Source organism: Helianthus annuus, chromosome 6 (assembly GCF_002127325.2).
Source record: "Helianthus annuus cultivar XRQ/B chromosome 6, HanXRQr2.0-SUNRISE, whole genome shotgun sequence".
Lineage (NCBI taxonomy): Eukaryota > Viridiplantae > Streptophyta > Magnoliopsida > Asterales > Asteraceae > Helianthus > Helianthus annuus.
The window spans coordinates 71,801,039-71,814,899 of record NC_035438.2 but is presented as its reverse complement, the minus strand read 5'-3'; the positions used below and the strand labels follow the sequence as shown (position 1 = coordinate 71,814,899).

The window sequence follows — 13,861 nt, the reverse complement described above, 5'->3', positions numbered from 1 at the left end:
CACGTTTTGGTACAATATCTATACACGTATCTATATGTTCTATTAATATGTGTTATGCATGGTTTTCTAAGAAACGACCCGTGTTTGCACACGGGTCTTACCACTAGTACTTTCTATAAAAGGAGAAATCTGAGTGACATAAGAAAAGCTGATGTGACAGCCAGAGAGGCTGTCCAACAATGCTTTTCTTATGTCATTACTGCATCATAAAGCCTAATATATAAAATCATTTAAAATTCTGTCTAAACCTCTGCCAGGGTAAACATCTGCTCTTTAATACTTAGCAGCTGTTGTTGTTATCCTCCGTAATGCTTTTAGATTAGCAGATGTTTAAGGCTAATTACCAGGAAATTCAAATACAAAAATGCATGGGAATAAGTAATTAGCAATTAATGCATGTCACTCAGAAACTCATGTCAATCATCCTTCTTATATAAGCCTTTTCTTCTCATTTCCCTCTTCATATTTCATCACGCTTTCATCTTCACTGATTTTGAAATTTGAAATTTAATCACAATCCAAATTCAGAATTAGAAGCATGTCAATATCAGTTGACAGTAACAATCTTATTTTTGTTAACGATCTGAATCCTGGGAAAAATATGTGGAACATGAAAGCGAGAATTATTCAAAAATGGAATCAGGGTTACAAGATGGATCTCATCTTCATTGATGAAAAGGTAATTTGTATCTCTGCTTTTCCGTTTTATTAGAGAATGTAGTAGTGTATGCTAAGAAGATACTTTCTTTAAATGTTCTTCAGGGTGCTAAGATTCATGCAGGTATTAAGAGTCATCTGATACTTGTTTTTAATGGACAGCTTTAAGAAGATGCTGTTGTGATTCTGTCGAAATTTGGTGTTGGTGAGAATAAAGATTTATATAAAGTAGTAGTGCAGCCTTATAAAATCAACTTTTATAGCTGCACAACTGTTACTCCTGTGAGGGATTGGCAAGATGTTGAGTATGGTTTCAACTTCGGAGCTTATGAAGATGTTCTTCAAGGAGAGGCGTTAAACGCTTTGAGTGTTGGTAGTGTATATTTTTGTAATCATGTCTTGCTTGTATAATATTAGAGAGTTTTACTTATATTCTTGTATAATGTGATGATATAGATGTTGTTGGATCTGTGGTTTGTTGTGGAGATCTTGAAATCTTTGATCGACCTCCAAAGGAGACTAAGAAGATCAATTTCGATATTGAAGACTTGGAGTAAGTTGTTGTTTACATGTGCAGTCATGTACTGATCATTGTTTGTATTTAATGATGTTAATAAATAAGATGAAGAATGTTGGTATTTAATGTGGGATCATGGTAATGGTAATAAATGAGATCTATAGTATTTGTATCTAATGCTAAATCATGGTAATAAATGACATCAACAGTTTATTCTTAGTGAATATGTTAGTTAATTTATTGCTCATTTGCTACTTTAATAAATGTCATAATTTTCCTTTGATTTTGTGTTTTTATTCATTCAACTTGGTTTTGATATTAGAGATTTGTAAAGAAATGGTCATAAATTAGTCTTTAGTATATCGTCATATGAATATTCTTTTCATGTAGGGGTAAGGTTTTACGGTGTACTGTGTGGAATGATTATGCTCTGCAGATTAAGGACGGCATTTCTAAAATCCCACCTCATGAGCATGTGATGGCTGTTATACAGCATGGAAAGTGTAAGGAATGGAAATGTATTTTTGTTACTTTCTGCAAATCATAACTATACTGTTTATTTCTGGCAATATAAAGATAGGTATACATTAAATATCTATATACTTTTGCATGTAGGTGAATATACTGTTCAAAGTGATAAGTTTGCAACACGAATTTTTTTAATGAGGAAATTGATGAAGTTAATGAGCTAAGGAGGAGGTAATTTGTCAATGTAATTTCTATTGCATATAGATGTTCAAGTCAGATACTTGGTTTCATGTTATTTGTATACTAATTCTAATCATTTGTGGTATTCAAAAGGCTTATACTGAAGTTTGGAAAAGGGAGTGGTTCTACTTCTCAAACAATACTATCGTCTCAAAGTGTTTTTCCATTGCATAAAGAATTTGTAACTGATGGTGTGAAGAAACATACTGATGAGATTAGTGACATAGAAAAGGTTTCACATCTTTTTATATAGTTTGGTTATTTGTTTGGTTTGTCACCTGCATGTTTGTCAAACTAGAGATTACAAGTTCATATATTGTTTTTACAGGAAATGTCTTGTGTTGTGGTTGCGACGGTTAAGATTGTGCAAGAAGAGTATGGTTGGTTTTATGCTGCCTGTCGTAAGTGTTTCAAGAAGGTGATGGGTAAAAGTGAATAGTTGTAGAATGTTGAAAATGTTTCAGATGATATTGTTCGATTGCCTGCGACTTCTTTGGGTTGTCCCAAATGTCATAGTGAATGTACATCGATCACCACAAAGTAAGCAAATGATTATTTAACGTTATGTTTATATAAGTAACATTCTAAGACTGATATTTGAATATAGTTTTGCAGTTTACTTAGTCATTTGTGTATATTTCAGGTTCAAGGTGCAAGTCCGGGTGCAGGATGAGAGTGGTAGTCTTACTTTTGTTATGTTTGATAGAGATGTTTAGAAGCTTCTTGGATTAGCGGCGAGTGACATAAGAGAGGCATGTTAAGGCCAATGATACTGGATGTTTCCCTCATGAGATATTTCGATTGGTTGATAAGAAGGCTGCTTTTAAGATTGATGTTTCAGAGTGCAATCTTAAAAATGACTATCGTGTTTATACTGTGCAAAAAAATGTGATGATCCAGTAATAATTGCTGAGTTGGTTGGTGGAGATGGTAATGGTGATGAAAATACTGATGAGGTAGCATATAAAATTACTTTTTTAATATATTTATTATTTTTCTTTTGAGTTTTAAAGACTGGATTCTGCAGTTTTTTATATGATATGATATATTATGATCTTTTAGGTTACTCAAGAGGTAGTTGATGTTAAAGATGTTAACCTTTCAGAATCTTCCCAGGTGTCTGCTGAACGAACTTCAGGGGTGAGTATTTATTTTTAAAGTATGTTTAGTATGTTTAAAAAGAGTTCATTATTTTATTAAATGAGATCAATAGTTGTTTTGTGATCTGTTGCAAGGATGCTATCTCTGTTACGGCCGACTCTTCAGCAGTTGAAGTTGAAAAGGATTCTGGATCAAGTCCCAATGGAAAGCGGATGGCTCAAGATGCTGACGTTGTCAACGTTGATGAGCTATCCACTAATGTGAGAAGAACTCGGAAGAAGCTGTCTAAGGTTAACAATTAGATGCTTATGAAAAAAACAATTCTTATGAGAGATAAGTAGAAACCACTTATTTTTGATGAATCCTTGTGGTTTTTATTTATGTTTGTTAACTGTTGTTTTAACAAACCGTGGTTAAAAGTTTGGTTTGTAAGGGCTACAATGATGAATATGGTATATAATGTCTACGCTTTGAATATCAAGTAAATTTAACCTTTTGTTTGTTATATAATATTGTTATTATACATTACATTTTTGGTGATATTGACGGACTGGACAAGTAGTAGGGTTATATATTATTGTTAGATTAATGAATGAAAATTTAATCAATTGGTTAGTGGGAAAACTTTTATGGTCTGATATATATTAACATCTGTTAGAGGTTAAGCACTGTTATAGCGTGCTAACATCTATTAACCCCTAAGAACTATTAAAGATCTATTAAAGGCTAAGTACTGTTATAGCGTGCTTCAACAGACCTTATGAGCTATTGATCATCATCTGTTAAAGATCTTATATTATAGATATTCTGTTGAATTGTGCAATATCTGTTGGTCCACAGCAGAACTTAGGTTCATCATACATTTGGCTTCATCAGCAGATATTCTCTTTAGCAGACCTTTGCTTCAGCTGTCTTTGTCTTAATAGACCTTTTGGTTCATCAGCAGAGTTTGTTTGGCTCATGAACCGAGGTTGTTTGGTTTAACAGACTTTCTTTCAACAGTGGTTGTCTTCAACAGACGTTTTGGTTTGCAAAGTTTAGCGAAACAGATGTTGAGTTTGTCCCTTTGGTAGGAGCAGATTTTTAAAACACTGTTATTTGTAATTACAAGTTGTATACTATTTTATTAATTTTGAGTCTTATATTTCTTTTTGTTGAGCAACCGGGAAATGTAATGGAAAATAGTAATGTTTAGATGCAAAATATAGTAATGTTTACTTAAAAAATATAAAAAGATTGTAATACCACGTAAAAACATATCCAATTATGTATAGACACGTGTCCTAAACACTAAATATGTGAAAGATTGAGTTTGAAGGACTAAAGTTGACAAACAGTGAAAATATGTATGCGAAGGGACTAAAAGTGTCAACATGCCAAACTTGAGCCTCTGAATGACCATATGTGAAGAATATATTCTTAAACGAGTGATTAATTGGATATAAGAAGCCGTTTGTGAAAATAATCGGAAGATTATAAAACTGCAAGGGTTAAACGTGTCAACATGTTAATTCTGACCTCTGAGTGACCTTTTAACGAACTCGAGGCTTCGAAATATTCAAATATACTCTCAAGAATAAGTGATAAAAATTTCATGTGGTTTCGAGATCGTTAAGTAAGTTTTCAAGACTTTGGGTGAAAAGTGTCAACTTGATGAAACTTGCATTTATAGTGATATTTAACGAAACCGAGCTTAACGAAGTTTGTTTATACATCCTTGGGCCTCTACAAAGTAGCTATAAGGGCCTTACATGTGAAAAATAAGGTTAAATAAGGTTTTATAAGGCCAGGGACTGAATCTGCCAAGTTGTAAAGTGTTTTAACCTGAACAACAGGTCCAGGCGGGCCGCGTAAGACCCTTAACAAGTCTACGCGGGCCGCGTAGAAGTGCCCAGCGCAGAAATGTTTGGACAAGTGCGAGTTTCAGCTGTTGCACCGCCTTAACCTCATTCAGATCGATTCTAGGGGCTGTATAACCGTTTTATTAATCCACTAGGACACCTGGGGTGATCCTAGGAAGTCCTATTACAGCTGCAATGATCTAGGGACATGGCAAATCACTATATAAGAAGAGCTAGTTAATGTTTCATGAACTCACATTTGCAAACAACTTTCAAAGGACTCATCTCTGGAGCTTGCAAGGATTAGGAGAAGAATTAGAAGTGTAGAAAAGATAGCAAGGACCATTAGTAAGAGTTTTAATCCCTGCTTAATCCTTTTAATTAGTTTAAAAATCGAAAAGTCAAACTTATCGTAATTAAGCTTTGACTTTCGGTTTAATCACATATGGTCCAGCCACTGATCAAAACGAAAGTGGTTATGGAACCATATTAATGTAGGTGATTAACCCTTAAAAGGGCACCTCCTAATTATTTCGTTTGACTGGTTAATTGTCGGGTCAAACTAGTTTGACAAAAAGTCAAACATGACAGAAAGTTTAAAAATGATTTAAATTAATAAAACAGAGGTTCTAATTTATATTTTAACATTATAATGACTTAGTAATTAATATTAGAACATGTTTTATCAGTCCTAATCCGACAATTATTAGTCTAAGGTCAGTTTATAACCAAAAGTCGCAAAAGCTTGACTTTTGCTTTGACTTTCAGTTCTGACCCGTTCAAGCTTAATTCTTCCATGTTTTAAGCTTCCAATAGGATCACATTACTCAGTAGTATAACCCTATGGAGTTATATTGCATGGTTCTTAGTGGATTGAATTATATGCTCTTGATCGTTAATATGCTTATAAATGTCGTAAATGCCCTTTTGTCATACAAATGAGATTTTTAGAAATGTGAGTGGACAAAAACCTTTGCTACTGATATATAAGCTTGTCCCGAAAATTTGACATCAGTTCTTGGTCCCAAATAGGAGTTATGCGCGATATCGTAATTAGAAGCTTTTTATTAATTAAATTGCGATATCATGCATAATACATGTTTAAACTTGGATTTTGAACCAATACTCATTACCTACTGTTAAGATATTATTTTTAAGGAATTTTAAGATTTTTGGTCAGATTATTATCTGTTTAAAACAAAGAGTTCTTGTGTAATTCGGTTAATGACGATAATACCCTTTTTAGACATAAAATGAGATTAACAAAGGATTTGAATGCCAAACTTTTTCCTACTGATTCCATACATTAAATAAATTATTTTGAGCATTTAAAACTGATCAAAATCTCATATTTATATAAACATCTTGATTATCGTCAATTAGCGAGTTTTACACTAATTAGGTGCATAGTATGGTTTAAAACCATACTTAACATCTAAGACTTGTTACCTACTGAATTTTTAAACAGATTTAAATATTATTACAGTAGGTATAAGTTATGAATTCAGGTTTCCAAAAATGCCCTTAAAAGCCTATGTGAAATGACCAAAATGCCCTTTCGGGACATAGTTTGATCATATCACATATGTATGATATCTTACTGATGTAATGAGATAAATTAAATATTTTTACTGATTTCAAAAGACCAGAACTTCAATTTGTTATAAAATCTCTTTTATAAGCATTAAAATTACCAAAATGCCCTTATGGGACTTAAATTGGTTTAAATTACTTTTTGGGCATGTGTGTTAACATCCTACTGATGTATTAACATATTTTAATCATAATAACAATTAAGACCTGTATATAATTCATTTGGTTACCCGTTACGTGTTTATGCGTTCGGATCGGTTTATGTGACTAGTTTACGTAAAATAGGCGAAACGGGTTTAACCTTATCATTAAATCCTCAAATTCCAGAATGTGATTAGTTTACCCATATTATACAAGTATCCAAGCTTGTCGGGTCTAAACCACATTCTATTCCGGTCTCCGCTTAATCTAGCGTTTAGAACCGTAAAGTTCTTTCTAGCTAGCCGGTCTAAGTCCTTGACTTAACTAAAGACCTGTTAGCATCCTAATAGGTTATTAAACCTTCTATACAGATTAAATAGCATCCAGTAGAAGGTACCATCATAAAGCTTTAGGATTATACTGCTGAGTTACCTTTCACATTAGCTCAGGTAAATACTTTTAACTTATTTACCCTTATACGGGCTTGAGATATGGTATTATAATAATACCACTTGGTCGAGTATGAAATCATTTAATCGGATTGTAATTAATAAATTACATAACCCGTTTTAATCTATCTTGTTTGATAACATAAACATTGGGGGTTAATTCGACCGTGTCCTGGATATCCTCGGCTCATTTCATTTGAAAATGGCCACGACCTATGCACGGGGTGTAGGCATACACCTGACAGATGCAAATGCTAAATAAAATATAAACCCTCATGTTGGGGATAACTCCTTGGTGGGTTCTATAAGTGGTGAGTCGGTTAATCATGACCGGCTTCCAACCGGCCCCAATTGTATGACAAACATGTAAATCTGTATACAAGATTATTTTTAAATAATTGTCCCAAGTTATAAAAGATTTGTGCCATGTGCACTTAAATCAATTTTCATAAATGTTTTCAAAAGAGTCAGTTAATTGTATTTACCAGTGTAAACTGACGTATTTTCTTAAAGACTGATTGACAGGTACCTCTCGTAATAGGCTGGAGCTATTAGGTGTCATAAGAGGATCTTGCAAATCCATAGATACCTGAAGTCTGTTATTTTGTTTCTTTGTACTTTTTATGATCCGCCTGTGGATTTTATTACATTCTCGTCTATATATTCTTTCACTCGGACACTCAGACATTATGGTTTGTAATAGTTTATTTACCAAGTCTTCCGCTGTGCTATTATATTGTGTGTATTGACAATGATGATATCAACTACGTCACGATACTCCCCGCCGGGCCCACCGGTAATATGTGGAAATATCGGGGTGTGACAGGTTGGTATCAGAGCCAACATTGAGTGAATTAAACACTAACCTTTTGTGTTTAATCTCAATGACACAATAAGCACATTCCTTAGACTTCGGAGTCTAGGCCAATGACCTAGGATTTATTCTTAACTTTCCTTTGCTGTTTATATTTTATTTTTGCTTTATTTGTTTTGACAGGAGTAATCATCAACAATACCGCCAAGAGTGAGAGGCAAAGGAAAGGGTCCCATGCGAGGTGGACCATCTGCAGGACCTTCTCATCGGCGCACCCCGTCTGTGTCGTTTTCTAGTTCTGATTCCCGCGACCATTGGGGTCATTCTTACGAACCAGCAAGACACTCTGTCTCTTTGAGCTCATCCCCCTCTTTCCATCCATCATTCAAGCCGCCTGTTCCAGACGAGCCCCAACATTCGCAACACTCCCATGACTCCCACCATTCCCATCAATCTTACCATTCTTTGCATTCACATTCCTTTCATCATTCGGATTCTACCTACTCTCCAGCCCAGTTTAATCCCAATGATTACGTCAACGACTTTTTGGGCTACAACCCTTTGGGACCCGAGGATCACTTTCCTCATGACATGGAGATGGACGACGACCCAGACCCTGAAATGCAAACCGGAACACCGGGCCACCCTATTAGCATCTCGAGCGGTTCTCCATATCAAGGATCACCGTACCAAGGGCCTGATTCATTTAAAGAAAGGTGGGCCACGTATGATTGGGCCTTTACCCCTTCATATCATAACTCTCCTGCTCAACCTCCTTTGGTTGAACCACAACTTCAAGCAGTTTCTCCACCACCTCTTCCTATTGAGGAGCCGCCTCAACAGCCACCTCAGCCACCTCAGCCACCTCCCGAGCCGCCTAGGCGAAGGAGAAATGCACGAATATCCGTGCGAGGAGGACCTCGGTTTAGTTCTCCTCAAGGTTCAAGTTCTTACCCTCCTATCCCCGAGGACCCCCAAATGGGTGGACCCTCGCACGCGGTGCCGGACAACGATCCTCCGTCGGTTTCTTACGCACCACCGCCACTGCCAGTGGGTTTCGACAACCCGATCCCGACTTACCCAGGTTCGTCTGGGTATAACCCATCTGGATACCCATCGGATTATGGAACCCATGATCCATATCTTACTGTTGCATAGTATAATGCACTTTATCCTTCTTCTTACCCTCCAGTTTACCCAACTGGATATCCGATGCAGGGGTATCAATACCCACCATATCAGCAACCTCCTCCTCCTCAACAGGAGCAAACCCAAGAAATACTGCAGAGGTTAGACAGGGTTGAACGTGAAGCGGATGAAACCAAGAAGAAGCATAACAACTTTCTTAAGGGCCTTGCAAGTCTCATCAAAGGCAAAAAGAAATAGGAAGTTGTTTATTGTACTTTGTATTTTATTCTCAATCAAGTCCCTGTGTGGACATTTTATTTTCAGTACCTAGTCCCTGCGAGGACTTATTTCTGTTTTTGTAGCCCCTGCGTGGGCAGTATCTTCTTTTTAAGACTCGTTTAGGGCACTTGTAATAGTTTAATGTTTAATGGAATTTCTTTGGATTTTAATTATGTACTTTAATATATCATCATGCTTTATCATTTCAATTTTTAATTGATTTGCCAAAGAAATTTTCTTAGAGGTATAACCTAGCCAAATTATTAAAATGGCTTTGATGGTACAACCTTTTTAAGACACTAAATCTCTGTTAACATCTGAAAACATGTTAACATTCCTGGTTGTGCGGTACGAGAAAACCACACAAGCTTCCAAATGTACTTGGATTTTTCCAAGTCACTTATGTATAGCCTATATGATCAACGCGAATCATGGCAAATAAACATCAATATGATGTATACACCAAAACATCCATTAGAGATGTATGCTTATAAGCAAAGGTGTATTAATGGCAATGATAGTTTTATTTATAAACTTCTTGTCAAAAAGGAGATGAACTATGTTCGAACCTTAAAAGATCAATGATCCAAGAGATCGTTGGTTATGTTTTAATCGTCCTTGTGACAAGGCCTTTTGTGCCATCTAAATGTCCTTCGAGACGAGCCTTGTGCTATATAAAATGTCTTTCATGACATTGACAGTTGTGATTTATATCCTCTGTCTAATAAATATAAAGGATTATATCCTATAAATTGCTTATTATGGTTCTGTTATAGCCTAGGCAAATCATGATTAAATTAATTTATTTAAAATGGTCTATATGGTTTAATAATACCATGACCATCTGATCATCAATGCGATGATTCACTATATAATTTAAATATCATCATTGTTTGATATAGTACAAGAATTATGGCTGGCTCTGATGAAGCAAACAGTCATCCCGTGGAAGACAACAACAATACCAGGATCAATATCACTGGTGCTGAATTGCAAGCAATGATCACCGCAGCAGTTGCTCAGGCTGTGGATGATAAGTTTAAGGAGTCGAGTAATGTTCGGTCCAAAACTCATTCAAAGTCCCATTCTCATTCGCATACACTGAAGAAAGATGAGTCTCAACACTCGTCTAATCAGAGGAGTGAACCTCAGAAGCAGATTGTTCTTGAACCGACTCCCAGGTACACCAAGGGTTGTACCTATAAATACTTCGTCTCCTGTAAACCGAGAGATTTTACAGGAGAAAAGGGAGCGATTGATTGCATGAAATGGTTAGACGAAATAGAGACCGTGATAGACATCAGCGGATGTGCTAAGGAAGATATAGTGAAGTTTGTGTCTCAATCTTTTAAGGGCGATACCCTCACTTGGTGGAAAGAGTTAGCGCAAGCCACTGGAAAGGTTCCGTTGTATAACCTTTCGTGGAACAAGTTTGTTGATTTGGTGAAGGATACTTATTGTCCTCAACATGAAGTTGAGAGGATAGAGACTGACTTCCTCACCTTGGTAATGAAGGATCTGGATTGTAGATCCTATGTGACTAGTTTCAACTTGATGTCAAGGCTTATACCATACTTAGTCACCCCTGAACCCAAACGCATCGCGCGTTTCATCGGTGGCTTGGCCCCTGAAGTGAAAGGGAATGTTAAGGCTTCCAAGCCAACCACTTATAGATCTGCTGTGGATCTATCTTTGTCCCTTACTCTGGATGTTGTGAGGAGTAGGGCGAAGAAAGCTACCGATGAAGGGAAGAGGAAGAGGGAGGAAGACAAGTCTCCTCAGTCAAACAAGAAAAGCAAAGGGAACTTTGGTTCAAAGAAAGGGCAGTTCAATGACAAGCCCAGATGCAAAACCTGCAATAAAAGGAACTTTGGAAAGTGCAACCAAGACCCACAAGCTAAACCATGTGGGATTTGTAAAAAGAAAGGGCATAAGTCTGTAGATTGCCGGAATATCAAAGATGCAACCTGCTATGGTTGCCGTGAAAAGGGGCACATCAAGACCAATTGCCCCAAGATGCTAAGAATCCCGAGGAGGCAAAGAAAAACAATGCAAGAGTTTTTCAGATGAATGCTAGGGAAGCGGTGAACAATGAGAACGTCATAACAAGTACCTTCCTCATTAATAATAACTATGCTAGACTCTTATTTGATTCCGGTGCTGATAAGTCTTTTCTGGACCATAAGTTCTGTAAGTTATTGAATTTGCCTATTAAGACTCTAGACATAAAATATGAGGTAGAACTTGCCGATGGTACCTTAGAAACAACTTCCACTCTTCTTGATGGATGTTTTATATCCATTAAGAATCATTCTATCCCGTTATCCCTCTTGCCAATGAAATTGGCTGGGTTTGATATAGTTTTAGGCATGGATTGGTTGTCGCATAACCAAGCCCAAATTGCTTGTGATAAAAAGCTAGTTATTATCAAAACCCCTTCTGGCGAATCAGTCACTATTCAGGGAGATACACAATATGGATTGCCCAGCAATGTGTCTATTCTCAAGGTATCGCAGTGTTTGAAAAGCGGATGTGTCATCTAGATGACACAAGTGACTGTGAATGATCTGAAGCCTAAGATTGAAGACATCCCAATCATCTCTGAGTATCCTGATGTCTTTCCTGACGAATTACCTGGATTACCTCCAAAGAGGCAAGTAGAGTTTAGGATAGACATTCTACCAGGGTCTGCACCCATTGCACAAGCTCCTTATCGTCTAGCGCCTACCGAAATGAAAGAGCTCAGAACGCAATTAGACGACTTACTGGAAAAAGGTTTCATACAACCCAACTCTTCGCCTTGGGGAGCTCCAATACTGTTTGTGAAAAAGAAGGACGGATCAATGCGCTTATGCATTGATTACCGCGAATTAAATAAGGTAACAATCAAGAATCGTTATCCTTTGCCCAGGATTGACGATTTATTTGATCAACTCCGAGGGGCAAGCTATTTCTCAAAGATTGATTTGAGATCTGGGTATTATCAACTTAAGGTTAGAACGGAAGATGTACCAAAGACAACATTTAGAACAAGGTATGGACACTATGAGTTTTTAGTGATGCCTTTTGGGCTCACTAATGCGCCAGCAGCATTCATGGACCTCATGAATAGAGTCTGCAAGCCATACTTAGATAAATTTGTTATTGTCTTTATAGATGACATACTTATCTATTCTCGTAGCCAAGTTGATCACGAGAAGCACCTTCGATGTATCTTAGGATTGCTTCAACAGGAGAAGTTGTATGCTAAATTCTCCAAATGCGAATTCTGGCTTCGTGAAGTCCAATTCCTTGGACATGTTGTTAGTGAGTGTGGTATCCAAGTTGATCCCGCCAAAATAGAAGCCATTATGAACTGGGAAGCACCAAAGACGCCTACAGAAATTCGTAGCTTTCTGGGTTTAGCTGGATATTATAGAAGATTCATTGAAAACTTCTCGAGAATAGCTACATGATTAACTTCTTTGACCCGCAAGAATGTAAAATTTGACTGGGGTCCAAATCAACAAGAATCCTTTGAGATTCTTAAGCAAAAGTTGAGCAATGCTCTGGTTTTATCGTTACCTGAAGGAGTAGAGGAATTTGTGGTATACTGTAATGCTTCACACACCGGTATGGGTTGTGTACTTATGCAGCGAGGCAAGGTGATTGCCTATGCATCCGACAACTGAAAGTGCATGAAAAGAATTACACCACCCACGATATGGAATTGGGTGTCGTTGTATTCGCACTTAAGTTATGGAGACATTATTTTTATGGAACTAAATGTGTCATCTATTCGGATCACAAAAGTCTCCAACACTTGTTCATTCAAAAAGAGCTCAATATGAGACAGCGCCGTTGGATGGAGACTCTAAATGATTATGATTGCAAAATTCGCTACCATCCAGGTAAAGCGAATGTGGTCGCCGATGCGCTAAGCCGAAAGGAAAGAATCAAACCAATCAGGATCAATGCCAAGAGCATTGAAATAAAGAATAGTCTTAATGAAAGGCTATTAGCTGCACAGAAAGAAGCTATTTCAGAAGCCAATCTTCCAAATGAAAATTTAGGTGTAACTGCTGAACAGTTAGCACCTGGCAAGGATGGAATCCTCGGACTGAATGGAAGAATTTGGGTTCCTATTCATGGAGGACTTCGTGATGTAATCCTCCAGGAAGCCCACAACTCCAGATACTCAGTTCACCCTAGAGGTGACAAGATGTATCAAGATTTGAAAGCTAAATATTGGTGGATAGGTTTGAAGAAATCTATTGCCATGCATGTAGCTAAGTGCCTGACTTGTGCATAGATTAAAGCAGAACACCAAAAGCCATCAGGTCTATTACAATAGCCAGAACTTCCCACATGGAAGTGGGAGATGGTAACCATGAATTTTATAACCAAGTTACCTAAGACAAGGCATCGAAATGATACAATATGGGTCATAGTGGATAGACTGACTAAGTCAGCACATTTCTTGACCATCAAGGAGACTCATAGCTCCGATAAGTTAGCCCAGTTGTACGTAGATAAGATTGTATCTCTTCATGGTGTATCAGTGTCTATTATCTCTGATAGAGATACTAGATACACCTCTCACTTTTGGAAAAGTTTCCAACAATCTTTGGGCACACGTTTGAATTTTAGTATT

At 36.9% G+C, this 13,861-nt stretch overlaps 2 protein-coding genes across 2 annotated transcripts; both read left to right on the top strand.

Annotated features, from left to right (window-relative positions):
* Positions 1-538: 538 nt before the first annotated feature.
* Positions 539-8,010, top strand: LOC118479579. The gene is made up of 14 exons (XM_035974180.1): positions 539-679; positions 763-781; positions 827-1,030; positions 1,114-1,210; positions 1,565-1,692; positions 1,790-1,853; positions 1,976-2,114; positions 2,211-2,262; positions 2,347-2,422; positions 2,526-2,560; positions 2,783-2,838; positions 2,945-3,022; positions 3,118-3,273; positions 8,005-8,010. The coding sequence occupies exons 1-14, from the start codon at positions 539-541 to the stop codon at positions 8,008-8,010; spliced, it is 1,251 nt and encodes a 416-aa protein (XP_035830073.1).
* Positions 8,011-8,055: 45 nt separating this feature from the next.
* On the top strand, positions 8,056-8,979 carry LOC110944902 (vegetative cell wall protein gp1-like). Its single transcript, XM_022186547.1, has one exon. The coding sequence runs from the start codon at positions 8,056-8,058 to the stop codon at positions 8,977-8,979; it is 924 nt and encodes a 307-aa protein (XP_022042239.1).
* Positions 8,980-13,861: the final 4,882 nt, after the last annotated feature.

Bases quoted from the DNA above. Each gene is read 5' to 3' on its own strand.
- LOC118479579 (XM_035974180.1), top strand. From the start codon at position 539: ATGTCAATATCAGTTGACAGTAACAATCTTATTTTTGTTAACGATCTG. The intron at 1,854-1,975 runs GTTAATGAGCTA...GGTATTCAAAAG, and splicing joins TTAATGAGGAAATTGATGAA to GCTTATACTGAAGTTTGGAA. The intron at 2,263-2,346 runs GTTGGTTTTATG...AAAATGTTTCAG, and splicing joins GATTGTGCAAGAAGAGTATG to ATGATATTGTTCGATTGCCT.
- LOC110944902 (XM_022186547.1), top strand. From the start codon at position 8,056: ATGCGAGGTGGACCATCTGCAGGACCTTCTCATCGGCGCACCCCGTCT.